The sequence below is a fragment of the Pleurotus ostreatus genome (genome assembly GCF_014466165.1).
Source record: "Pleurotus ostreatus strain PC9 chromosome Unknown scaffold_1, whole genome shotgun sequence".
Taxonomy (NCBI): domain Eukaryota; kingdom Fungi; phylum Basidiomycota; class Agaricomycetes; order Agaricales; family Pleurotaceae; genus Pleurotus; species Pleurotus ostreatus.
Window position 1 is genome coordinate 1,789,582 of NW_023503156.1, and position 25,683 is coordinate 1,815,264.

The 25,683-nt window shown below is 51.0% G+C and overlaps 10 protein-coding genes across 10 annotated transcripts; 5 read left to right on the top strand and 5 right to left on the bottom strand.

Annotated features, from left to right (window-relative positions):
* Positions 1–337: 337 nt before the first annotated feature.
* Positions 338–4,475, top strand: PC9H_000605 (uncharacterized protein; the record flags this gene model as incomplete). The annotated part of the gene is made up of 10 exons (XM_036770260.1): positions 338–2,407; positions 2,466–2,583; positions 2,631–2,704; positions 2,755–3,494; positions 3,551–3,744; positions 3,796–3,834; positions 3,888–3,985; positions 4,040–4,111; positions 4,163–4,223; positions 4,276–4,475. 10 exons carry the CDS (start codon positions 338–340, stop codon positions 4,473–4,475), a joined length of 3,666 nt encoding a protein of 1,221 aa, XP_036636105.1.
* Positions 4,476–5,319: 844 nt separating this feature from the next.
* On the top strand, positions 5,320–6,318 carry PC9H_000606 (uncharacterized protein; the record flags this gene model as incomplete). The annotated part of the gene is made up of 2 exons (XM_036770261.1): positions 5,320–5,395; positions 5,447–6,318. 2 exons carry the CDS (start codon positions 5,320–5,322, stop codon positions 6,316–6,318), a joined length of 948 nt encoding a protein of 315 aa, XP_036636106.1.
* A 355-nt stretch (positions 6,319–6,673) lies between these two features.
* PAM17 (TIM23 complex component) lies at positions 6,674–7,523 on the bottom strand (the record flags this gene model as incomplete). The annotated part of the gene is made up of 6 exons (XM_036770262.1): positions 6,674–6,727; positions 6,784–6,818; positions 6,876–7,046; positions 7,102–7,150; positions 7,205–7,294; positions 7,350–7,523. The coding sequence occupies 6 exons, from the start codon at positions 7,521–7,523 to the stop codon at positions 6,674–6,676; spliced, it is 573 nt and encodes a 190-aa protein (XP_036636107.1).
* Positions 7,524–7,890: 367 nt separating this feature from the next.
* On the top strand, positions 7,891–11,842 carry PC9H_000608 (uncharacterized protein; the record flags this gene model as incomplete). Its single annotated transcript, XM_036770263.1, has 15 exons — positions 7,891–8,184; positions 8,238–8,574; positions 8,620–9,179; positions 9,239–9,260; positions 9,315–9,897; positions 9,952–10,099; positions 10,152–10,172; positions 10,223–10,263; positions 10,318–10,458; positions 10,510–10,918; positions 10,976–11,193; positions 11,246–11,321; positions 11,373–11,409; positions 11,465–11,589; positions 11,645–11,842. The coding sequence occupies 15 exons, from the start codon at positions 7,891–7,893 to the stop codon at positions 11,840–11,842; spliced, it is 3,210 nt and encodes a 1,069-aa protein (XP_036636108.1).
* Positions 11,843–12,047: 205 nt separating this feature from the next.
* On the bottom strand, positions 12,048–13,240 carry PC9H_000609 (uncharacterized protein; the record flags this gene model as incomplete). Its single annotated transcript, XM_036770264.1, has 4 exons — positions 12,048–12,760; positions 12,822–12,910; positions 12,970–13,165; positions 13,222–13,240. The coding sequence occupies 4 exons, from the start codon at positions 13,238–13,240 to the stop codon at positions 12,048–12,050; spliced, it is 1,017 nt and encodes a 338-aa protein (XP_036636109.1).
* A 946-nt stretch (positions 13,241–14,186) lies between these two features.
* PC9H_000610 (uncharacterized protein) lies at positions 14,187–15,973 on the bottom strand (the record flags this gene model as incomplete). The annotated part of the gene is made up of 3 exons (XM_036770265.1): positions 14,187–15,225; positions 15,281–15,704; positions 15,757–15,973. 3 exons carry the CDS (start codon positions 15,971–15,973, stop codon positions 14,187–14,189), a joined length of 1,680 nt encoding a protein of 559 aa, XP_036636110.1.
* Positions 15,974–16,490: 517 nt separating this feature from the next.
* PC9H_000611 (uncharacterized protein) lies at positions 16,491–17,315 on the bottom strand (the record flags this gene model as incomplete). Its single annotated transcript, XM_036770266.1, has 1 exon — positions 16,491–17,315. One exon carries the CDS (start codon positions 17,313–17,315, stop codon positions 16,491–16,493), a length of 825 nt encoding a protein of 274 aa, XP_036636111.1.
* Positions 17,316–18,720: 1,405 nt separating this feature from the next.
* On the bottom strand, positions 18,721–20,472 carry PC9H_000612 (uncharacterized protein; the record flags this gene model as incomplete). The annotated part of the gene is made up of 2 exons (XM_036770267.1): positions 18,721–20,185; positions 20,252–20,472. The coding sequence occupies 2 exons, from the start codon at positions 20,470–20,472 to the stop codon at positions 18,721–18,723; spliced, it is 1,686 nt and encodes a 561-aa protein (XP_036636112.1).
* Positions 20,473–21,466: 994 nt separating this feature from the next.
* On the top strand, positions 21,467–23,290 carry PC9H_000613 (uncharacterized protein; the record flags this gene model as incomplete). The annotated part of the gene is made up of 1 exon (XM_036770268.1): positions 21,467–23,290. The coding sequence occupies one exon, from the start codon at positions 21,467–21,469 to the stop codon at positions 23,288–23,290; it is 1,824 nt and encodes a 607-aa protein (XP_036636113.1).
* A 246-nt stretch (positions 23,291–23,536) lies between these two features.
* PC9H_000614 (uncharacterized protein) lies at positions 23,537–25,575 on the top strand (the record flags this gene model as incomplete). The annotated part of the gene is made up of 6 exons (XM_036770269.1): positions 23,537–24,062; positions 24,117–24,370; positions 24,420–24,884; positions 24,932–25,057; positions 25,107–25,208; positions 25,288–25,575. 6 exons carry the CDS (start codon positions 23,537–23,539, stop codon positions 25,573–25,575), a joined length of 1,761 nt encoding a protein of 586 aa, XP_036636114.1.
* Positions 25,576–25,683: the final 108 nt, after the last annotated feature.

A 25,683-nucleotide genomic window follows, 5' to 3' on the forward strand; every position in this document is an offset into this window, starting at 1 on the left:
CAACGGTGAGCCCAATGACTCTGCACTAACGATGCCGCCAGCAGATCCATTTTGGCGTGTAAAGTGTATGTGAGGCTTCGGAAGTCCTTTTGAGCTACAATATCTGACCTCAGATTCATGAAATACAGCGCAGCCCTGCCCATTCTACCAACAAGGCAAATGTTTCTTCCAAGAAAACTGCAATTTCCTACACGATGTCCAAACGAATGGGAACCGTACTACAGTGGCAGACGCGGTAGATGCTACTTTGAGACGACGGCGGAGTCCGCCTCCAGCCCCCACTGTCCAGATTCACTCACCGACGCTTTCGGTGCGCTCTTCGCGTCGTTCGCCTCGAATGTCGGGGCTTCTGTTAGCATTGAAGGATGTGATTGGAGATGTGGAAGATGATGATGAGGTCGATGACGATCAAATTCCCGGCGCTACAGAATATCTCTCGCAGCCGCAACCCGACACGTCGAACGCCTCCATTACTCTAGTTCATATACCCCCTGCCAAAATCAAATCGACATCCCCGGACCAATCACCCATTTCTGCAGAACAGAGCATTGGCCACACTTCTTTCCGTGCAACACCCGACCTTCTTTCCCCCGTTGGTTCAGAAGTCTCCAACCTTCCATCCGTGCCATTTCCACTCCGTATCCCATCTCGGGCTTTCCGTCGTGACGACTCTATCGACTCTGGATATGCCGACAGTTGGCATAGCCCACGCCCCCTTGTGCGCTCCCCTCCGCGAAGCCCTGCGCTGTCTTCCACATTTGATATCCTTGTCTCTCCATTTGGTACCCCATCGGCACGAGTTAGAGGGGGCACGCCTGCTCCAGTATCTCCGCTTACGCTCAGCTTTGATGAAAGTGCATCTGCCCCTCCCTCACCAAATTCTGATGACGTCGACTCGAACGTTGGGTCTCCCCCGAGGATCATGGATGACGATGAAGAAGATGGGGATTTCATGCACGACGACTCGTTAACAAGTCGACCGATTGCAATCCAGTTAGGAGGACCAGATAGCTTATCGCCTCCACCTACTCTCGTGGATGTTGATGGTGACTTCATCTCGCAAGAGATAGACGAGCACGGTTCACCTGAGCTTGATCCATTGTCAGCTGCAGAGCGGTCTTGGGACCTTTCTGAGAATAATGCGACGGCCATTTTCAGCCCAATAACTTCTCCCATAAATGAAGGAGCTCTGAATATTCGGCAGTCACTCAACGTCCAGAACCCCACCGAGTGGCTAACTGCAGGCTCGACGAGTTTTAATCAAGACGACATCGCTCTTAACTCATCCCCTTTGCTGATTCCTGTTCACGACGCCATACCCGAGCACCGAGAGACATCCCCTCTTACTCCGGATTTCATACCGCCTCACTCTGCCGTTTCTTCTGAGTCATCCTCAGCATCTGAGTGTGTCACTGCCGACTTCCTCGACGATGAAGACCAGACAGGGACCTCATCGATCTTCAGTCCTACTGCACGTCTAGCGTATATGTCATCGCCCGAGCCTGCTATAAACTTGGCTAGTGGTAGCATGGATGACACCCTTTACTCGTTGTATGATGTTTATACTGCAGACTCACCCAAGGCGTCCCCAACGCCTAGCCTCCCTTCGCCCTTCTCTGACTCGGAAGGTTCCATATTTAACAGCTACACTGATATGGAACCTGTTGCGCCTGTTGGATCACCTGCGTCCACAATCTCGCGGAAGTCCCGTAGCACCGATAAGACTCCAACGAAGGCGACATTCGGTCCACAGAGAGGACGCGTCTTCACGCCGCCTATTCCCCCCTCGCCCATTACTCGAGGCCGATCGGGGACAGTCGTACTCTCCCCAAGCATCGCGCAAACTGAAACACCGCCAGTGCCTTCTCCACCCTCACCTACAGAATCCCTAGGAGAACCCATATTCGCTTCTCCTCCTTCGCCGTTCCATCCCTTCGTCAGGCAGTCGATAGCTAGTGTAATAGCTCCTGATTACGTCGCTTCCAGGCGTGCCTCTCTCCGGTCAACTGGGTCTCAGCATCAGTCTCCTCAAGAGTCAATCAGAGGGACAGCTTCTCCTCTTATGGAGCGAGATTCCTTCTTTTCGTCTCCAGTCCAGGTCGAGGAGCGGTTCCACGAACCTTTTACTAGTCGACGCAGCTCTAGGGGATCAATAGAACACCTTGATGCCGCGGAAGATGCAACAGTGTCTTGGGCAGCTGACCAACATCCCGCTGAAGCAAGTACTGACGTCTTCGCTCAAGGCCAAGCGAACGCGTCGACTTCTCGAAAGAATTCAGTCAGCTCAGGTTATTCCGAAGGCAGCCACCCCTCTTCTCTACGCCGCGAGTCGTTGTCGCGAACAAACGCGGCCGAATCGTCGACCGCTGGCCGGAACCGCCGTTCTTTTTTAAAACCGCTTAGATTAGTGAGTGTATTTTGCGCCGTTAGCGTGTGTATTTCGCTAAAGTGAGACTTGACCACAGTCTACCATATCCAATCTATCATCGTCAATATCTCGTTCGTCGTATATAGCATCTGCTTCCTCTGTCACGCCGTCGTCTCCCTCCATGCATACGCTCTCTTCTGCTCCCCCCATTTATCGTACGTTCTGAGTTTGCGTCAAATATCGTTGTTGACTTGTTCAATAGGCGCATCTAACCGTTCATCTGTCGTTTCTGCTTCTGCATCCGCATCTGTATCATCGTTTCCCCGGAATTCATTGGTAGGTTCCATATTGTTGGCATACTCTGCTCTGACAATCTCTTTTTTCAGATCTCAACCAAGCGCATATCATATATACCCTCCAGTACCGTCAATACCATCAGTGCTCAGCAACATGACGACTATAACGACACAACATCTCCCATGGAACGCAATGACATCCGTCGCTCATCGACTTACGACCTAAATTACCGTCGACAATCTATTCTCAGTTCTCATTCTCGCACTAATGGCAAGACGTGGTCCACGCAATCAAAAGACCTCGCCTCTCACATTCGCTCAAGTTCCATTTTCTCTGAACCGACGGGTCTGTACGACCTAGACGAAGACCCCACCATCACCGAAGATGGCTTCCTTGAATATCAAGACAGTCAGGACGAGCAGATATGCAGACCCCTCCAAACGCCTAATACAGCCCCGCCGACTCGTCCACCCTCTACTATGGATTCACCGCATGCCATTGGAACACCATCTCCCAATCTTATCTTTGCCATTGCGAGTGATGACGTTGACCAAGTCCGTCAAGCGCTCACCCACGGAGACACCAATCCAAACGAACGCTTAGGCCCACAATCGGCCCTTGCATTCACGGTGACAAATGATGCTCTAGAGAATAAGTTGTCGATTGTGAAGACCCTCCTCGCCCATGGCGCCGACCCAAGGGGGCTGGAACAAGAGGTCCAGAAGACCGGCAGTAGACGGGGTTCAAGGGATGAGACTTACGAATCAAGCGCATCAACAACTGCTTCTGCCGACACCAGTGGTTTGGAGCAACTAGACCCCGCTACGAGGTGAGCTCGCGCTCCGGAATGTGAAGGGAAAGCCCGGCTTTGACCATTTTGATCAGATATTACATCAAGAGGGCTGGCGCTGCACACACCCGACAGACATCTGCGCTGATTTATCGCTCGTTCTTCCGTCCGCTGACAAAAGTTCGATACGAAATGGTTGGCCAAGACAGAGCGCTCGAACAGTTGTTTAAGGTACTGAGTATACACTCAAAGCAACTGTCTGTAGCCCCCATTGTAGTTCTGTTGTGTGGTATGCTCGTGTGTTTCCGCTTAAGTGTCGCGCTCATAACATGTTGGACAGGACCCAGTGGACACGGGAAGTCACTTTTGGCGCGTAGGTGTAAGTAGTGTGTCAATCTTAAGTCAATGGCTGTTCACTAAAGTCATATTCAGTTGGTTCGTTGCTTGACGTCCCGACACACACGGTGAACATGACCACTGTGCGATCAACACTTGATCTGTGGCGATCCTATTCATTGAGTCCGTATGAGGTATGTCACTTTATAGGTTTCTGTAACGAGCGGCAATGAAGTGTTCGCCATTAGGAACCTTCCGACTCCACTCTTGCCGAATTCCTGGTGGAAAACGAGGGGAAACGGTGTGTTGTTGTCCTCGATGTACGTCTCACCAGTTTTGTCCGTTCTTCCCATTTACTCATTTCACTCCAGGAGATCGAAAAGACGGAGGATCCCAAAACATTACATTCGTTACTTATGCCTTGGGAACTAGGTGGGTTTCAGACATGCACTTTGCTGCCGGAATAAGCTAATGCGTTTCGCAGGACGTTGTTCCTTTGAAGCTGGGAGTCGGCATGTTGATGTCCGGAATGTTATTTGGCTTGGGACTTCAAACGTCGGACAAGAGCTTGTCTTCGACCATCATGCCGCACGTGCGGAACCGGAGACGTTGATGTCTCGTGAGGAGTATGTACAGCTAATGGCTTTACTGCGTCCTCGCGTATCAGAGCAGCTCGGGGTATGAAATGTCTATTTGGGTATATCATACATCACTGACTTCGGGCGCTGACATAGACATCAATCCTTTCTCGAGTGACCACGGTCTTGCCCTTCGTAACATTTACGATGGATGAAAAGATGGCCATTGCCTCTGAGGCACTTCACACTCTTGCTGGTGATCTACTGAAAACCATCTCTGATGATTCATTAAACATGATAATCAGAGAGGGGGTGGGGAGGTATATACCATCAGAGGGAGCGCGATCTTTGTATAGGGCTGTGTCAGAAATGTTGCTAGATGCAATATGATGTGTTTTACTATTTCCGTCCCGGAAGTGCGGATTGGTTCTTCCTTCGCGTAATACCCCACTCTTCCTCCCTCGCGACGACTCGGTGTTTCGTCTTGAACCTGTTTGCCGCCTAGCACGCCTCCTACGATTGGGTGTTTATGGTGTCACATGGTCGTGCTGATGGAGTCTCACAAGCTCTCTCACACCAGTCCTTTCTATGATTGTTCCTAACACATCGGTATTCCTTCGGTGAGTTTCAATCTTGATGTCTTGACGCTGATTACTCCTTATGAGTTTACGATAGATATCGAGTCCGCTTCCGCGCACATATTCGCATTCAAACGTTTGGGTCAGATGTATCAGTGATGCGCGTTATACTTGCCCTGCTTCCTTTAAATGGAGGACGTGGGCATTCAGTGTCTTCGACTTTTCGCATCCTTGCGATCTCCTGCATCCCCCTCCTTGGCAGGATAAACTCGTGACGGTAGTACTTGGTGTAGAATGAGTCCGGTCGTCCTTTACCACTCCAGACACGAGACTCGTTCCCCTCTCCTCGCCCGAGAGGAGAGCACTGTCAGTATGCCTACTTCACAGGTACCCGTAGTCGTGGGCGCAACGGTTGCAGTTATCGTTGTACTTGTTGCTATCATAGTGGGTAAGTCAAAAGCGCATCCACTATTGCTCCAATTTACTAAAACAGCTTTAGGCATCCTCCTTGCGTGGAGGTATACCGTTCGTAACCGCAAAAAGCGAGAGGCCGCCGAGAAAGCGACTTCGCGCGAAGCGAAGGAGGATGTCTTCGCTGCTCATCCTCCTAATCCCATATTAAGGCCGTACATTCCCCCTGCTGAATCGGGAGTGACATGGGTGCCTCAACTACGTGCCGACAACACCAAGGCCCTCCCCTCCCCCTCCCTCGAAGCCGTCGAGGTGAAAGAGAAAGACTTAGCCGAGCAAATCTCTAACGCAGTCCGCGAGGCGAAATCCCCCCCTCCATCCTACTCTACTGCCAACCTCACGGAGCTCAAGGCGATGAAACAGCTCAATTCCCTGCAATCTTCTCCCGAGTCGTCTCCCGAGTCTTCTCCAGACCATACACCCGAGCCCTCCCCCCAGCCGCTTCGAAGTAGATTCTCAGTCGCCTCACCAGTAGAGGAATCGGTTGAAATCCATCTGCCCAACAAGCCGAAGCGCCGTACGGCCGCCTCTTTACCTCCCACCCCCGCGACACCATTCCTTACCGTCGCCTTCTCCGTCGAGAAACCAGAGACATCCGTTTCCACATTCCCTCCCACACCCTCTCCACGATCGGAATCTTTCCAAAATATCGATGTTCCTTCCAGGCATTCAGTTGCGCTGAAAGGAAAGAACCGCCAGATGGTGGTCGTCCATACGTTCGAGCCCGAACGGGACGATGAACTCGGAGTTGAGATTGGCGAAACGCTGACCCTCGTTCAAGAATTCCAAGACGGATGGTGTCTTGTCCAGCGCCAGGGACAAGATGCTCCCAAGGGCGTCGTTCCAAGGTTCTGCATACAAGACCAAAACCGGCCTACACTTCTTCAGGTCCCAGAATAAGTGCAACATACCGTCTTCCTCCGCTCCATTATTCTACAAGCCTGGTCTAATTTTCGTCCTAAAGACATTGCCCTTTAACTACTCTCACTCGTTTGGCTCAAGCCAGGTTATTTATTGCAGCTATCTATCATTATACGCTTTCGTTCCCAACAAATATCCATTACCCATCACTAGCTTCTCATGCTGGTCATATTACCACCCAGTATATATCCTTAGGTAGTTGATCCTACCGTTGCTACACTGTACTTTCTCCGAGATACCAATCCAAACAGTGAATCCCGAGACTGCGTGAAAGTGCATCTATTAAAATATGCTATTGAGAAGTGATATTGTGGTAATTAGATAGGCCAGAAGATTAGTTCTCAGGTAAAACGTGTTTCCGCCTGTATTTGCCTTGATCCCGTAGCCACTAGATTGATCCATAGGTCAAACGGTATACAAGAAGAGTGACGTGTTGGGAATTACCTGTCGATATTGGTGTAGCGACCCAATTTTTTCTCCTACAATGACCGTGTGTCAGTTGCGGGACATATAAGCCAGGAAAGTTCAAGAAATACCGTAGTAGTCGGGAATGGGATTCGTCGGACTCTGCAGTGTGGGATCCACGCGCTTTTTGGCAATATGTTGGAGAAATTCGCGCTCACGCACATCAATTAACGCGATTGAATTCCTGTTCGAGAATCTCCAGATAGCCGACCCAATTGTAGGCCCTATCAGAGCACCAGCACCTACATGCAGAACGTCCATAAATCCATCAAAGCAAAATATTCAGAGGCAACTCACCCACACATCCCACTGTACAAAAGCCGTAGAACATGAATGGGTCAACTCCCTATCACACACAGTCATCCCCCCGATCCATAGAGGTTGACTATCACTGGCGTACCATTATCAACTTCGTAGGGTCTGTCTCGAGGTTCCCAAAGTATGCCACACCACCGAGAAAGCCTAGTACCGAGGCAGGGATTGTAGTGACCTATATTCGCATCTTTGTGAACTCCCCGCCGACGACAGAAGCAATGGCCACGCACAGCTTGCCATTTTCTCCGGCTACCTCTAAGCTTAAGAAATTCTTGCCAGTTTAGCTGATTCGTGGGGGAAGTAGTAGAATTGAAACGAGTGGCTCTTGCGGATCCAGTTTTGAAGGCAAGTCGTAGACCGCTTGCTCGGTGTAGTAGGTTTCGTTCCAGCAACTTAGCGGACATGACTGGATGGAGAGAGTGGCAAACAACGGCGCATTGTTTTGACGCGCCGATTCCTAAGCGCCTCTGCAGAGTAGCCCCTGACCAGTGACTCCTTCAACGGCAACGGGATCACTCTGTGAAGGCCGAAGGCCACCGCTGGACAAGTCCTCTACGAGCCACGGAGATGTCTTGTACGACCTGCTCGACCTGTGCGGTGTGCAGCGCCTCTACCGCCGCTCGTTCACCGACTGCGGCGACGCCGTTCTCAACCCGAAATCTCATTCCGGCGGGCACCTTTCGCCTTATGCTTCATCTGGACCAACGTTTGGACGGGATATGCGACCACACCCACGAGCAGGATGGCTGGCACCTTATGTCCTCGCGAACGATGTCTTGCTTCGGTTCACGGTCTAGCTTTCTCCTTGAATTGGAATTCCTCATCCAGAAGCATTTCGTAGTCGTCACCTACCAACTAGAACCTGAGTTCGAAGTGACAGCAAGAGTATATCTCGTCCCATATGACTTGTCCAACGTGAAAGGCAGCCTCAGGAAACGACCTACGACGGTGCTCAACCCAGCCAGACGTTACCTCAAAACTCTCATACCAATGCTTTCTTTAAATCCAGTGCACTGGAATTTCGGGTGTACGGATGAGGCTATGAGACCTTTCCATGAACCCCCCGTATGGTGCTCTTAAACATGTCGGAGTCATTACTGAGACGTGTTCAAGTTTAGATTCAATGTACTCTCGCCCAAATATACAGCAACCTTCCATCACCCAATCCACAGCTTACAGGGCCATCGACGGGAACTATCCCCAAGTTATTAGACTTCAGCTTTGACATAGAAGAAACGCTGGGGCTTCGAAGCCGTTTATACCAGTATCAGCGGGAAACCGTCGCACGATTGATTCAACGAGAGGGTGGCAAAGCCTCCATCCCCGATCCCCTATATGTCCCCATAAAAAGCGTAACAGGTACCATATTCTTCTTCCAACCTGGGACATATGAAGTGCTTCAAGAGCGTCCGATGGTAGTGCCAACCACAGGAGGCATTCTGTGCGAGGAACTAGGTAGGTGGATATACATCTCATCTACAGTTCATTCATTGGATAAAGGAACCGGGAAAACGATTATGATTCTGGCGCTGATTCTCGCTACTCGTCACGAACTCAGTACACCTGAAGAATCCATAACCGATGTTCGCCCCATCCTGACATCCACGGCACTAAGGTACTTTCCATCGGCCCCGTACGACCAAATAAGGCAACGATGCGGCAGAGATCGACACGCACTTAACGACGATGATCCTGCAATACGAGTCCCTTCTCTTGTCGAGCTCCTTATCCATGTCAGCCGTACGAGTCCGCAACCAGCAACACGCTACAACGAGGCTTTGGAATCGGCCGGCTTAAATAAACTCATTCGCGCCACTGTGCCATTCTACCACCATTATCTAGGCGACCCGACTGCGTACGAACGTGCACGACGGGACCAGAGTCGCCCAGCGCCACGCACTATCTACTTAACGAGTGCGACGTTGGTTGTAGTCCCTTCCAATTTGATTGCTCAATGGTACAGAGAAATTCACAAACACTGTCAAGTTGAGTTACGTGTTCTGCAAATGCGCACAAATTCTACATTCCCACCGGTGAAGTCTCTCGCGTCTGACTACGACGTAAGCTTTTCTTATACACACATAATTCTTCTATCTAACTGTCGCGCCATTAAAAATAGATTGTGTTGATGACATATGAACGTGGGGACGTCCTACCATTGACGAACTTCGGAATACTGACCGTGGCCACTGTAGGTTTCACCGCCGAAGAAAGATACAAGAATGTCAACAAATTGCACACCTCGCGGACTTGCAAATGTGAAATCTTCCCCCATACACAGGCTCGCATACCAGATTGCCGCTGCGAAGACCTCCCGGTGTCCCCTCTGCTGCAGATACGCTGGAAGCGCCTGGTCATTGACGAAGGCCACGTTTCGTCAAGTCTGAACACCCTGCTTACACCCTTCGTCAAGCTTCTCAGCATACAGTCAAAATGGATCGTAACAGGAACGCCAACGACGAATCTATTGGGCCTCAGCTTTGGATCATCGTCTATCAAAGAACAGAATGACGACACAGACGACGAATGGAGGCCATCAAATTCTCAAGCAATGGTCAGGCCTGCCGAGGGCTCAATATGTTGGACCAAAACGGATCGGCTAGATTTGCAGAAGTTTGGTGCCATGTTGACGCACTTCATCGGCACCCAGCAGTTTCTATCAAACACCAACCTCTACAAAGCTTGTGTCATAGACGCACTTATGGATCCAGACGGTCCTCGCCCCACTGCAGTCCAAGTCATAAACCAACTGATGACATCGTTCATGGTGCGGCACAGGTGAGTATTTATGCCCCCTCAACCGAGATATACTATCAACGTCACGCGCATAAGGATATCAGACATCGAAACTGAAATTACTCTCCCACCGTTACGAACTGATAACATTCTGCTAGACCTAGAGCCAATTGCTGCTAAGTCATATAATGCCATGCAGGCTTCCATTGTTGTCAATGCCATCGATTCACAGCGTACGGATCAGGTATTCTCCGACGATATTCGTTAGTCACATCTGGACTGACAATCTATAATAGGATTATCTCTTCCACCCCAGGGTGAGTGACTTTGTACTTCCTTGCGTAAATTGTCCACATGGCTGCTGTAGAATGCCGCGTCGCTCCAACTCGCAGTAGCGAATTTGTCGCAGTAAGACGCGTGAAAGCTTAGGGTTTCATCATCTATTGCTGACACACGCTCAAGAATCATGTTCTGGGGTACTTCAGAAGATCGCTACAACGTTTTTGAGCTTTCTCAAAACGCCGAGCAGCAGGAACAACGAGCGATTGAACGAGGTAGCAGTCCACAAGATATACAACTGCTCCGCGAAGCTCTGTCCCATGTGTAATATTTCTCGCTGTCCTTCACTGGACCTAGACTGAAGCACACGAGTAGTAAGGCTGCCGTGGTGGACCAGACATGGATTGCCTCGCAGGCGCATCCCGAAATTCCCTTCCAAGTCTTGGATATGCCGGAAGATATATTTGACGCATGGACGGACATTCGACCTGCTTCCGAAGATCAACCAAGGGCGAAACTTATGCATCCATTGCATCTGACGAAGCTGAAACAAGCCCTCCTTTCGCGACCACTTGCACCTATAGATTGGCTCGTTGAGATGGGCCATCAGCTACATAACACCGAAATACGTGACTCTGAAAAGAGCAAGAAGCCACCAGGAAACGGCATTCCCAATCGATCACTGCAAACAGCAGCACCGCCTGTACTACTTAGACAATCACCTCTATCGAGAACAAAAATAGGCTGCTCGGCGTCGAGTAAACTCAACTACATCATCAATGAGGTTGATTCTCTTCTACTGTTGTCGTCGTTCCTGTTCAAAGATACATTTGTTGGATAGGTCTTGCAGTACAGCCCGACGGAGAAGTTTCTGATATTCTCCCAGTCTCCTCTAACACTGGCACACGTTAAGGATGCGCTGGATCTAGTTCACGTTCCATACGTTCAATTCACAACTCAAGTCAATGTTCGTACCCGAGAGGAGCAAGTCGTCACGTTTGAAACATCTGAAACGCACCGGGTGTTTTTGATGGAACTACGACATGGTGCTCGAGGACTGTGAGTCGTTACATTGAAAGCGTTTGCTGCCGGCATCTGAACATAGCTTTAGGAATTTGATATCAGCCTCTCGCGTCATATTCTGTGAGCCCGTGTGGCAGGCTGATATTGAGAGTCAGGCTATAAAGGTAGACCCCTCGAGATCTATCATTACTTCGTCTACTTACTATACTACATAGCGTGTTCATCGTATCGGTCAGACAAAGCCCGTCCACGGTATGTCCCTATCCCCCTACTCCCTATCCCCTGTCCCTAACCCCCGATTTCCCAGTAAAAACGCTTGTAATCCGCGACTCTGCTGAAGAGTATATGATTGACAGACGGGCGAAGCTTAAAGGCCAGACGAGCAAAATCCCAAAGATGCTTGAAGAACAGGGTATGCGATACTTCATCATGGTTTGCGTTTTCTTTTTGTACAGCTCCCAGGAGACTCATGGCGGAGGATATGTAGCACCCCAAGTTCATCAGTACGCCACCCAGCCTTCTAACGAGTATCACCTTCCCATTCTTGAAGTTCACGGACGAGTTATTTGATGTCCCCGTTGATTCTGTCACCGACAACGCCCCTTCTACCAGTGCGGAATCAGATGGTAGAACACCACTGGACACCCCAGTCGAGAAAAGGCGAAGGCTCAAATTTGTAGTTTGATAGATGTATCATTGAACTTATTATGTCGTATCTGCACGTCTATCTGTTGTATTTAAAACGGAATCAAGAGGTATGCTACAGTTGGATAACAAGTTAGAGTCCGACATATAAACTAATGGGCTACAAATATAAGGTGGGAGGATTTGGAAGTCGAATACAGAGTCTCATTTCTTGGGATCATAATCATGATCGTGATAAATTATCCTCAGAGAGCGGTCGGGCTCGATCTGAAGGCGGGGGCAGCGTGGTTATTTACAGGCGTAGTTGGCCTCGAATCTTCGTAAGAGAGCGCCGGGCTTTGAGGCTGAGATGGAGAGGCGAAGCTCGAAGTCGACGAACGGATGCTGATGCGTTTAGCGTGCACCTGCGGCGAAGCTTGTGGGGTCGGGCTTGAAGCTGGAGGTGGTGGTGGCGCGTAACGGGGGAGTGATTCGACAGGGCGTTGGAGGATGAATCCACGCAGACCGGCGGCTTTTTCGCCCTGTCTCCCGAATCCCAAGGTGGCCTTGTCGCTCAAGATTGGGGATGCGTATTCCGGGTATGGTACATATCGTGCCTTTTCGTCCTCGGGGTGTCCGTTATGCAAGGCAGGCGCGAATTGGGGAGGAAGGGCGTTGACGAAGACTGGGCTCGTTGATCCTGTGGCTATGGGCAAAACACCTTTGCCCTCGTTCCTCCACGCAACGATAGAACGCTTGCCCTTTGCGGATTCACGGAAGATCAGCCCGAGAAGGATGTTCAGGCATCCCACGGAAAAGAGAAGCATAGCAGCTCCGAGGGTGAAGTCGTCAACGTGGTGGGAAAGGATTTGGGCACCAATCAGACATTGGAAGATACCAAGGGCACCCAATCCGAAGTTGCTGCCAAGCACAGGGAAGAAGCGGTCGAAGAATTTCATAGGCCAGCTGAGTTCGGAGACTGGTGGATTGCAATTTGTCAGGATCCGTTGGAAGAGCCGATGCATATGGAGGGAACTCACGGAGGAGGACGATAACCTGGAAGATGATGAGCAGAGATGAGACGACTGCCCAGAAGACACCAGCAGCTTGGTTGGGAACTGTGCTACCTCTATTTCGGTTTGGTACATATTTAGTGGATGTCAATTGTGTTTGGGAACACGAACTCACTCTATGTAATCACAATCGAGCATATTGACTGCATTGGGGTCTGTCGAGTTCGTGCTGAAATCCCCATTCTGTTTGGCCGCCTCAAAAGCATTGACTGCCTTGATATTGGTAACCATAACGAAGACGGTGCTTGAGAACACGAGTAGCAGGGAGATAACGCTGATGGCTCGGATGGCATTCAAGCCGAAGAAGAGGTCTGCACTCCACATGAGCATGCAAGCTAACATACGCGAGAATGTGAAGCACACTTACAAGAGCGTGGAGGAAGCATTGTCACAGGAGGAAGTAGCGTCGTTTGAGAGTGCGTGATAAGATGGAATCCGTCTGGATGATTATGTGTTGGAAATGAGCGATAGAAGTGCCGGCACCAGATGCTTAGTCGTAAACGAGGAAGGAAAGGAGGGAACCGGGCCCACAGAGCAGAGGCTCTGAATTAGTTGGTCTAGGGAACGGAGGAAAGGTAAGTAAGGACAAAGCACAGGAAGTGGGTGGCCTTTAAATAAAAGCAAGGCTTTTGTGCTTGTATTTTACGGCATGTCTGACTCCGATTATTTGTGCACCAGCACGCAGTAAATTTGGCTTCGGTAGCTACCATTGTTGTCGATTATGCGGCGATTCCGAGTTTCGAGGCAGACGGACAATGAGCAAAGAACAATGGCCGACGCGAACCACGTTGTCCTTTTCGGGATAACAGGCTCACGTGACTCTTGAAAGACAATAACCATTTTATTTTCCTCATCCTCAAGCTTCCTTGCAGGGATAGCAGCGGCCGTTGCAAAGTACAGCCATGGGCGGTGCGCCTCGAAACACCTTGTGATAACACCGGGCGGCCTGTTCTGTTAATTCTGACTCTGAAAATCGCATTGGATCACTTGTGTAGTACTAGTAGTGAAGCATTTAATAAATGGGGAGAACTCGCTAGAGACAACAGACAAAGTCCGATCGCCGAATTAGAGATGGCAGCTACGAAAATAAGGAGGTTGCTGTGAATGTGAATGGAGGCAAACTAACCAATGAGCTAAATACATAAAAGACTCGGAGGAGAGAACTGGACTGTCAAAATGTTGTAGATATGGCAATGCTGAGTTCATAATAGTCGTGAACAGACGACAGACGATAGTGCGATGGAGGGGCAAATGTGCTAGCAGCATCCGTGAGGTTAGCCCATTTTTTATTTGCTTGACACCGGAACCAGACGACGAGAAGATAGAAGATTACTACTCCTCATATGCAGGTGGAGGGTTCGAGGCTTCTTGTTGGGGCTGGGCTTTGGGAGGCGGGGCGGAGGACGAAGACGAAGACGCAGCCTGATTGCTCGAGCTGGGACCCGCTGCAGAGCTACTTCCACCAGCAACCGCAAGTCTTCCGCCATCGGTCGCAACCCTAACTTCCCTCGACGGCGGATCCAAAATCACCATCCCCTTGGTATTCGTTCTGGTCACACCTTGCGCAAGGGGAGTGTCAATGGACGTCGATGCATACGGGTCGAATTCGGCAACGTTAGCGTGACTGGATGGCCCGGCCCTATTATTAGACATTAAAGAGTCGTTCGACAAGCCACGACGGTGTTCATTGTCCGGTGAATAGATGGAAGATGCTGCGCTCGCGGGTGTAGCATTTACAAGCTGCAATCTTCGTGGAGGGTCATTCACGCTGACAGGCGAGCCACTTCTGCGCGGCTCATCCGCGGCCATAGCAGCAACAGCCGCGACACCGCCAGCGGCGGCAGCAGGTCCCATGAAAGAGCCAGTACCAGTGATATTCACGTTGTTACCCCAATTGGCGAAGGTGGTGGGCGGCGACGTTATGCTGCTGCTGTGACTATGTGAATGGATTGACGGCGGACGGGTGCCAAATTCGTTTGTCATTCGGCCTTGTTGCTGGCCTGCGGTGAAGAGAGGTTGCATAGAGCCCGCGCTTGATGGACGAGAGGACAGTGCCGTCATATTGGTCGCAGTATTCTGCGCAGAGTGTCCAGCAGATGTCGTGAAAGACGGCGACAGGCTCAGCGGGGCGGGGATCCCTGTGGATGACGGCCGACGGTTATGCACAGACCCTCCAATGACAGGCCCAAACGGAGGGGAATTAGGGGGAGAATGCAGTTGCGGCGATGTAACATGCCCGACAAGACCATATTGATATGGTTTTGGCTCATTGTCGACATCCAGGGAGAAACGATTACCAGAGGCTCGAGTAGTCTCTTGCATAGTTTCCTCTTCCTTGTCGAAGATATCGTCCCATCGGCTTCTTCTCTTCCTAAATGCGGAGTGAGTACGATGAAAGTAATTTATATATGAAACAAATTACGCACATGATAAACCATACCACGGCCACAATTCCAATCAAGCCAAAGAAACCTCCTACTGTGCCCCCAATGATGGGTCCAAGATTAGCCGAGTTGTCGTCATTGTTATTATCTTGCTGTTGGGATTGACCCGGCATAGTAGTGGACACGACAATGGAAGTAGGCGGTAAAGTAGACACCACTGTCAACAAAGTCGTTGTAACCACACCATTTGGTAGAGTACTTTCGGATTGGGAAGTAAATGTCTCAGGTGGTGGCGTCGAGATGGATATTGAAGTCGGTGGTGTCGGTGGTGCTGTAGTCGGCGGCTGAGGTGTTGGAGGGTCTGAAACAGGTTGCGAAGTGCACGAAGTCCCGAAAAGGGTAGAGAATGATGTCGATGTAAAAGGAACATCGACGGTGAACGGAACCTGAGTCGTAACCTCGTCACCTGCGAGACGAGTTCAGCGCGTCCTCCGACGATTCAGAAAGATCTGACTCACCGGGGATGACAGCGGTAGAAGTGACTGTTCTTGTCACCAAGCACGTCGGACCAGGAGCAGAAGAGTCAGAAGCCGTGCCGGTGAGCGCACAAGTTGTAAAGATAGTCGTCGAGGTCGAGTCGGGCAGCGTCGTTACCGACGGTGAGTTCGATACCGACTGGGAGGTCAAAGTGACCAGGTGGGTCTCTGTAGCGCTCGGGGTCGTAACGCACGACATCCTGGATCTCTAGAGCCGTGTTCTTGGACTTGTGCTGCGGTTGTTGAGAAAAGGGAGAAAACACGGAGAAAAGGGCGGCTGTGCGCGCGTGTGGACGAAGATGAGAGGAAAGAAAGAAAGAGAAGGTGGAGAAGGACTCAGGTGATGAAGGGAGTCGAAGTGAATGGGAGTTGAAAGGACCGAGAGGAGAACCTGTGCAGTGCAGGCTTGGGCAGGCCGCACCAGTCTTGTTCTGGCCTATGTTTTGTCACGTGACCATCCAGGATCGTCGCTTTGAAACATGCGCAGAATCTCATTTAGGTGTATTCATTAATGTACATTTGCAGTCCCACCAGCTCTATGTAGACAAAAGGAAAGGCAGTTCCATAAGGTAAATTTGTCGAGGGAATGCGATGATAATGATAAGTACCGGAAAGGAAGCCAAGCGAAGGCGTCAGTAGCGAGTAAACCAAGGTAAGTTAATGTATCAAGAACGGTGTCCAAGGAGAGAAGATAGCCATCGGTTTTGAATGCAGGGTTACATCGAAGAGTCGAGGCTGGCTTTTCGAGAAACTGGATGGGGGGGCAGTCGAATGTCGACAACGCTTCCAGAGGATTGCTTCCTATCCCTGAGACCCTTTGCGGAAGCTGAAGACTGCTTGCGAGGTCGCTGAGCCCCAGTGGTCGTCGCCTCGTTGAGTTCTGGTGCTGCTGGAAGAGGATCATCGACCGTGCCGGCTGGTATGTCTTCTCCATCAGCAGCGACCTTCCCACCCTCACTATCGCCCTCACTACCTCCAACTGCGTCCCCCCGTTTGTTAGCGACTTTCCTCCATAGGGACTTGCTAGCCCCCTTCACCATCCTTCCAAGAGTGATCAACGGATCCTCCAATAATTCGTCTTCTTCGTCACCCATGACGTTCCTCCGCCGCGACGAACGATGGCGACCACGGTATCTCTCTTCCACTTTCGCATCTTCCTCAGACCATGCTGGGGCTGAGGGCTGCTGCTGCTGCTGATCGGTGCTGTTGTTCGCCATGTCTCGATAGGAATAATCGTTGCCCTCCGCAGCGGCTCTCCGCCGCCGCATGATGTCAGATCGTGCTGACACACCGAGAGGATGGTGGTATTTCTTCTTGCGCTTCGAAAGATCCGGCAGCGGTGCGAACTTCACACTAAGCGTGGCTGTTGGAGGTGTGCCGGCCGACGACGAGGATGAGGATGAGGTCGAGGCATTGGGGAAAGTGAGGATGCTCGTCGACGGTGACGAGGCTAGCGGCGAGTCTGTCGACGAAGTCGACGAGGGGCGGGGAATGCGAACGACTAGCGAACGGCTGGGGCTCTCTGGTGTTTCGATAGACATTTCGTAGACTGAAACCAACCTATTGTTGGGGACTACGAGAAGGACTGGAGGTATCGCCTTTCAACTCCGTCAGCCAACACTTCCACCCAAACCTCGAATGCAAAGACTCACAGAATGCGTCCTTCGCGAAGGAAATGCAGATGAGGGGAGTTATCAAGCAGCGTCGGCCTGATAAAAAACTTGTGTGCTAGATTATGATATACACCAGGCACCAATACAGGAATTGAGGGCGGTGCCGGAGTCTTGGCAGAGCCTTCAGCTCAGCGGTTGCCGAATCCTGGAGTTAGTGGACGACCAAGACAACTTTTTGTCACGCAGCACTGCTGTTCACGTCCCCGACTTTGTTGTTGAAAAGAAAAGAGTTGGTGAGTATTAGACCCGGATCAAGTATAATATATCGTCGCTCTCTATAAAAATTTCCGAACATGGAGATAATCTAGGACGGCCGTGGGCCCGAAATCTTTGACAGTCGATGTGACAGGCTGCCTGTGCTGCATACCACACGTCGCAGTCTGGCCTTTGGCAACGCATGATAATTATAAGCTACAACCAAAGCCAAGACTCAAAGGTAGCTCCAACGATATACCGACAAACGTGAATGGTATCGTCTAGAGTCTAGGCGAGCATGGTCGCGTGCACGCGTCAAAGAACACCGACCTCGGCAGCGAAAGCCTCCGTTCCCATATCCGTGGCGCGGATTGATGCTTGATATCATCCCTGCGTAGCCTAGCAATCGGCAGCCAAACTGACCGGCGGTTGATGCATCCAAGTTGATCGTTTGATGGTACGCACGACGTCAGGCCGAAGATGTGAGAGAAATCCACTATTCGACCTTGAGTTGTATCACAGTAAAGTAAGAGGCTATAACCTAAACAAAGAAACACTTGAATGCATGGCGGGCGGGGGAAGGGGGGGTGGATCACTGCGAGAACAATGGGCAGGATTAAGCATTAAGGGAATGGGTTGGAAGGATAAAAAAATGTCGGCAGCGGAGCTACGTGCAAGTAAACCACGGAGGGAAGTAAAGTCCCTAAAATATCGACAGATAGAAAGAGAAATAAAATACTTAAATGTATTGGTGGGGCGGGGAAATGGGTAAAGTGGGGTGTATGAGTACTCTATAATCGTGACGGCAAAGGGACTATAACTAAGTGTGCGTGGAGGGTATCGGAGGCTTGCTGGTGAGAGAAGGTGCATGTGAAGTGCGAAGGAAAGAGGAGCAGAAGGTGTAATGTTCAGAAGATCGTAAATTGTCATATTGCTTCAAATTGCAAGGTAGAAAAGTAGCATGGGCACATAATGAGGCCGGAACGAGATCGTCACAATGTCGTGGGCGTACCAAAAACGCTGTGGTCGGGTCTCCATGGACCTGACGCACGAGCACATGGGTTCATAAAACAATGGCTTACGCGTCAGAGCCTAGTGGACTTGGTGGCAACGGGGACGGTGCCCGAGAGGGAGGTCTCGAGTTGTATGGAGACCCATACGGTGCCTCCATATATCTTGGCGTTTCCAGCATCCCATTCGACATCTCCATCTCTGGATGCCCATTTCCAGTCATCTGTCCTCCCATACCCAATCCTAACCCTAAAGCACTAGCCATGGCACGCGGGCTGCCAAACGGAGAACTTTTCTTGCGCGAAATACCCGGAAGCTCGCCCAAGATGGGATCCTTAATGTCTAAAGGAGACCCCGGGAATGGAGATGGTACTTTGCCGCCTCTGAGGCTTGCGGATGAAACCACACGTGTCAAGCCCTTCGTGATGCTGCTGGCGCTAACAGTGATGGACTTTGAGTCGTCGCCGGGCTGGTTGTACATCCAAGTCGCGATGAGCACGGTGGACGAGCCGATCACGAAGCCAGGAGAGATGCTGAAGTCGAATAACGCGACGGAAGCGAGGAAGGAGAGGACGATGGATAGGGACGTGGCGAAGCCTTTGAGGATATTGTCCGAGTACTTGATAACAATAGCCGTGACAAGGCCGCCGAAAACCTGAACAGAGACGGTAGCCCATGCCCAGGGTCCAAAGTGCTTGAACAGTTCCTGAAGGAACGACGTTGGTATCTCGTGCGGTGAACCAGGAACGTGCGAGTGGGAATAGTTCGAATAGAAGATGGGGAGGAGGGCAGGGATGAGGGAGAATAATGACAACTGTACGTTGCGTACCCAAAGGTCGGCCTTTGACCCTTTCAAAACCATTTCGAAGTAGACACCAGCAAGGCCAGATGTGAAGCACGCGGCAGTGACAGCGGCGAAACCTTTCAAAGGGTTCATGATATGTATGTGTAATGGGGCCGAGTCGTGCGCGCTCCCGACGTGGTTCGGTTTTGAAGGTCCTGTTGCCGTTTGAAGCTGAACGATCCCTACACCCATGGCCAGGAAGAAAAGCGATAACCATTTCGTCGGGCCAAGTCGCTTCCGGAGGAGTGCGACCGAGAACGCGGCTGTAGTGAGGATTTTCATTTGGTAGGTGACCTGGAAGGTGGCGACCGGGAGATTGCTAATGGCGACGAACTGCAAGGAGTTCTGAATGACGTACAAAATTGCTGGAATGGAAAGTTTCCAGCAATCTGGACTGAAGACCTCGCTACAAACATGGAAGAAAGGGTAAAGAATTTGGGGAATCAACTGCGAGGACCGTTGTCGTGAAGGGTTAGGTGTCCCGAACGAGGCTGGCGTTGGGGGATAAGAATACGAGGGATTAGAGTATACGCGCCAGAGGGCGATTACGAAGGATATTGATCCTTTCAGTACTTCGTTCAGGAGAACCGCCGCGGCCGGAGAGTAGGAGCGCGACGGGGGTGTCGAGACTCGGGAGTAGTGCATTACAATTGACAATGCAGCGTTTTGAACCGCCAGCGTCACCAAACTGAAGGCAATAAAACACATCCGGTCAGTTGGTATTTCCTTTCAACATTATTTGAATTAAACTCACGAGACATATTTTAGAGGCATGCCAAAAATTGTGGGGCCACTAGGCGACTCTTGCAAGATTGGGCTTGAAGGAGACATGCCTTTGAGCGAAGAGGAGTAGGTAGGAGGGGAAGGAGGTAAAAGAGGTGTCGGTCTTGGCGAAGGCGTATGGGTCTGGCTCACAGTCGGCACACTGCCCGACGACGAGCCTTGGCGGACCGTTGGGTACGGGCGGTGATACATGGTGGACGTTGTCGGCTAGGATAAAGACCGTCGAAGATGAGCAAAAACCGCGCAATGTGATAAATTGGCGTGTACCTGAGTAAGGAAAAGCTTCGGTAACGACGAGGGAGGCGGCGGCGTCGCAGGCGAGCTCCCGGTGGACGTCGAGGATGATGAGGGGGAAGAGAGAAGGGCGAGGGCAGCGACGAGGGCTGAGGAGGTTTGGTTCTGCCAGAACCGTGTTTTGATTAGACTCTAAATGGCTTACGCGATTGGGCCGCATTCCGTTAGCGCCCAATATATTCCCACGTGGAATGCCTGATATTCTGATGCATGTCTTTGCAACGCAGCCCTGCAGCTGAAACTGAGACGTTCATGCACATGGATGTTGGAAGGAAAGAGTGACAAGGAGTTACACCGCATATCCGCTACTTATATATAATACAGTGTTTCTCTCAGTGCATCTACTGGGCTACTTCAGCCTGAATGGCTTCATATGGCAGAAATGATCTGCTGAAGAAACAAGCGTCAGAAGGGGATTCGATTCCAGCGATAGACATAAAAGAAGAATGATAGTAGTCTCAGGCTCGCCTTTATCTCCACATCCGCACCCTCCCGAATATGCAACCACTAAATAGTGGAGCATGCTTGTCAACGAAGCGACAAGATCTCCTTGTAGGAGACGGGGTGCGTGCTTTTACCAGGTTTATCATCGTTGACACCAGCACAGAAAATGTAGGGAAAATCAATAGATTGGGACTCACAACTACTAAAGATGCAACGTATACATAAAGATGTAGCACACTCCAGGTGATCCAGCGTCCTAGTCCCTCAACCAGCGGGAGAAACGATCAGCTTAGATTGTTTTTGAGTGTCCCAAAAGTCCATCTACGACGCTTGTCTGGACCATCCATCCTTCGAGAAAACGACGAAGCGTAACGGAGGGATAGTAATTTGAACGTCGAGGTTTGTGAGAAAAAATTTAAGCTGCACTTATATATAGCGCGTCACGGCAATGTCCGAAGCGGCGCCCAAATTGACAAGCGGGGAATTCAGCGATGTGCCGTGTTGGTGCCTTCATCCGTTTTTCGTCGCGTCTGTTGGGCTCATGTCCATAGCGTCGACTTCAACCTCAAAAGTCCTGCGGCCAGGCCCCGCGCCGTCTGCATTCACCACTCTTCTTCACAAGTCTAAATTCGCATCGTACGACCCGTACATCAAGCAGGTCTATTCTGCACCACCTGCGTCGGCGCATCGCGGGGACTATGGTCTGAAACGGCCCATCCCGCTGCGAAGGAAGAATGCATTTATTACGGTAAAGTCAGTCGACTCACGTGCTCAGCAAACGGAGTGGAACCACGGAGAGAGCCAGGCGCGTTTTATCAGGCGTTGGGAGGAACTTGGAGTACTTCCGAAGGCACGAGCCGGAGGGGACAAGGGATGGGAGAGGACGTTGGGCCCAGAGGCGACGGAATGGCTTGTTGACTCCGAACATTGCGACTGGCAGGAAGTCAAGCAGCAGCCTGGCAATTCTTCGCGAAATCTTCTCGGCTCTACCATGCCCACTTCACTGCTCGATGGTAGAGGCTACACCAAGAAGCTTGAAGCCAATAAGAAGGAATCCGATGCAAGAGAAGGTGGTCATCTCGTTCCGAACCTCGACAGCATGAATCCGGCCGAATTCAAGCGATTCTTAAACAAGTGCCGGGAGTTACGACCGAAGTTCATCGAATATCTTGCTTCAGTCACCGAATTGAAGGGTAAAAGCCTATATGATATCTCCCAGAACACTGCGGCAGATCATCATAGACAGTTCTTGCAGCGACACACGCGCGAGCTTTTCGGCTACTCAAGTTCCGACAAGTCCCAGCAACCCTCCTCACAGCTCCCCCGACCTCTCCCCAACTCGTGTCGAATCGAACAGAAACCCCATCCGACGGGCGCCCTGCTCTACTCACACCCATCCAGGATGACTAACTACTTCACGTCGCCTTCTCAACCTGGTCTTGTGGTTCAAGAGCTTTATGTTGACAAGCGCAAGGCCCAGGGCAACGACTCTCTCTTAACGCCTGTCACAAGTGCTGGCGCTATGTATGGCCGCGGTTCTGTGAATACGAAAGAAAACGCGTACTTCGCCAGCTTTGCTGGAATGACTGCCATCCTGAAGCGCAAGAACGCTGCTGGCAAGAAGCCCCTCCTCAACATCAACAGTGAAGAGGGCATAAACATCATCAAGCCCACTGCGCCGAAGCTCAGCGAAGATGTCCCACTTCCCATCGAGTACGAACAAGAAGACATGGAAGAAGAGGATGAAGCCGACGATCTCGAGATGCAATATGCACCTGAAGTCGATCCAGAAGATTCGAAGCACGAAGCACGCATGCGCATCATCGACCACCCCACCCTCAACATTGCACCCAAGGTTGTTGGCTACTCCCCCGAGGGTCTGAAGGGTGCCAACCTTTCAGTTGAGGTGATTGTGGACGGCGAGGTTTCAGATATGGATTCCCAGGGAACGGACTTCACCAGGGAGAACCCCTTCCAGCCTGGCTCGAGGGAATACATTACTGGTGGTCTATATGATGGTCTGGATGCCGAGCCGCCAAGAAACACGTCGATGGGCACGGTTCCTCTTAGCATCGCATACAGCAAAAGTCGATCAGACGGTGCCATGTCAGAGTTGCTCAGACAGTCGAACAGCATGACGGCAAAGTGGGGCGCGAAAGCTGCCTCCGGAGCAGAACCCAACCTAATCGACACTTTGAGGGGTATCACCAATACGAGCGCTGATGACGGGTACAGGATTCCTACCGAGGACAGCGACGAATGGGAGGGTTAGATATATTGCAGACTTGATTTATTCCGTAGACGACATATAATAATCTCATGCACTTCTCACACTGCATCGTGGCGTTCAGAAGCGCGTTCTTCGCGGTCATGAATCCAAGACAGGTTCACATGTTCCCATTCGATCTTACCATCCCCCTTGCCCTTTCCCACTAACGACCTTGTAGTTCGACGATCTCCCTCCTAGCCTCCATCACGACACTTACGTAGGATTCTCAGCGTCGGATCACGCTCATTCATGTCACCCCGGCGAGCTGCGAAAGCCGCCAGCGCAAACATCGCGAAGCAGCTGGACTCATCCGATTCAGACGATGAAGAGCATTATGGTGCACGCGTACCCACCGAGAAGAATCGACGGCTTTCATCTGCCAGTAGCCGTTGCCGGGCCAAGGCACATATAGCGACGGCGGCGGGGAGCTCGCCACGAACCCCTCGACCACTTTCTACGAAAGGCGTAACCCCTCGACCTAGAAAGCGACCGTTGGCACCTTCGGGCTCGGATGTTGAAGATCTGACGCGTGAACCGTTAGCACAACCTTTCCCGGTATTTGAGGAGAGCCCGGCACGTAAAAAGCAGAAATTGCCACTGACAGACACGGAGGATCACCACTCGAGACCTCTTTCTGTTCGGAACGCGGAAGATGTGGACGAGGAGTTGCCTGACCCTACCTCTGCGTTTAGCCGCATGAATTATTCAGTTAGAGCGACATGTTCGACTGAGGGTACAACACCAGAAACACTACTGGAAGGCTCCCTCGACACTGGTACGTTAATGTGACCTCGTGGAGTGAGTAATAGCTCTTACAGATACCCTCTAGAGGATGCCTACGAAGAGCAATTTTGGGAGCCTCCGGAAGCAGACCCTTGTATAAAGATTCCCGGGGAGCCTATCCTCGCGCAGACAAAAAAGGGAGACGTGTATTGGCCTGCTATGGTACTCGACTACATACCGCCGCGCGAACGTAATGAGAAGGAGGGCAAATACCGCGTCCTTTTCCTTGATAACGCAGAGCGTTGTATTCACCGAGCACGTTTCTACATTGCGGAAGACGATGAATTCGGCACTTGCAAGGTATGTCAAACCTGCTATATTATTCATAGATGTTAACTTGTCAAACTAGCTTGGGCAGTTCACTAGTCAATTTAATGAAGTTGAGGCGGACGAAGACTTCGTAGCCAGTCCTATTCAACAAACAGGCCATCGACCGTCAAGTCCCGTACCCACCGACCCTCCGCCTTCGAGTTCAGAGTTTTATGAACTTTCGGTCCATGAGCAACTTTCGTATACAAAGCCGATCCTCCAGGCCATTCTTATGGGGACATATACTCCTGCTGCTGAACGCCACAACGGCTTCATTGCTGGGGGGAACGCCCGTGACATAGTTGTGCAGAACGCTGCGATGCGGGGGGACATGGATCCGAGGGACGTCTCCGAACTCCAGAATCGACTGATGGAGTGGTGCTTAAGGGATGAGAGATATGCGAGAAGGATGGAAGGCGATGCAGTCGTTCTAACCGAACCGCCAATCAAACCTCGATCGCACCAAGACGCGCCAGCACTTGCCCAAGAGGGGCTTCCTCCAAATGTACGTGCATATCTTAAGCCAATGAACAGCTTGGCCAATTCATACAGCCAAAGATGACCATTGCGGTTGATCGGGAGGTATCGCCCGCCATGACGCTAGCATCTACGCCCCCAACAGAACCTCCTTCTTCGCAGCTTAGCGTTGTTTCGACGATTGAAACGGTGCATATTGAAGTGTGTCCGCGCTCCTCCTTCGCGTTTGCACCACTAACAACCCCTACAGGATCCTAGAAAGTCGCTTCTAGATGTAGTAGCTCACACAGACCCTCCTCGCCAACGTGGTTGCCCTCAATATGAAGCCTTATCTGCGCGTGAAAAGATTGAAGTATGCCTTGATTCCATATTGAAACCAACTTGTTGCATTATTGCATGTTCTACTGTAACTCTAATTACTCTATTTTTAGTATTGCCTCAACGTTCTCCTGCCCGAATCTATCATCCAGATATTTCTCTGGAAATCCGGAGATCGCAAGTGCATTTCCCTCCGATCTCCCGAAGAGGAGGCAGCACTCCATACCGTAGGCGAAGAAATGCGCGCAAAGCGGGATTGGGTGTTTGACGTGATGCGATTGCGGGACATGCACGAACATCGGCGTGGGGTCAAACGGAAGAGGCCCGTTCCCGAAAAAGACGCGGTTGTAGAAGGGACTGGCACTAGGACCAGGCTGAGGACGAGGAAGAGCATACCATAACCCGTATCATGTTGCTTAACGGCATAATTACCCCACGCAGCTACCATGGAATCCCAATACCAATGCACAGATACAATCCATCCTTCTCGGCAGATGACTGATACACTT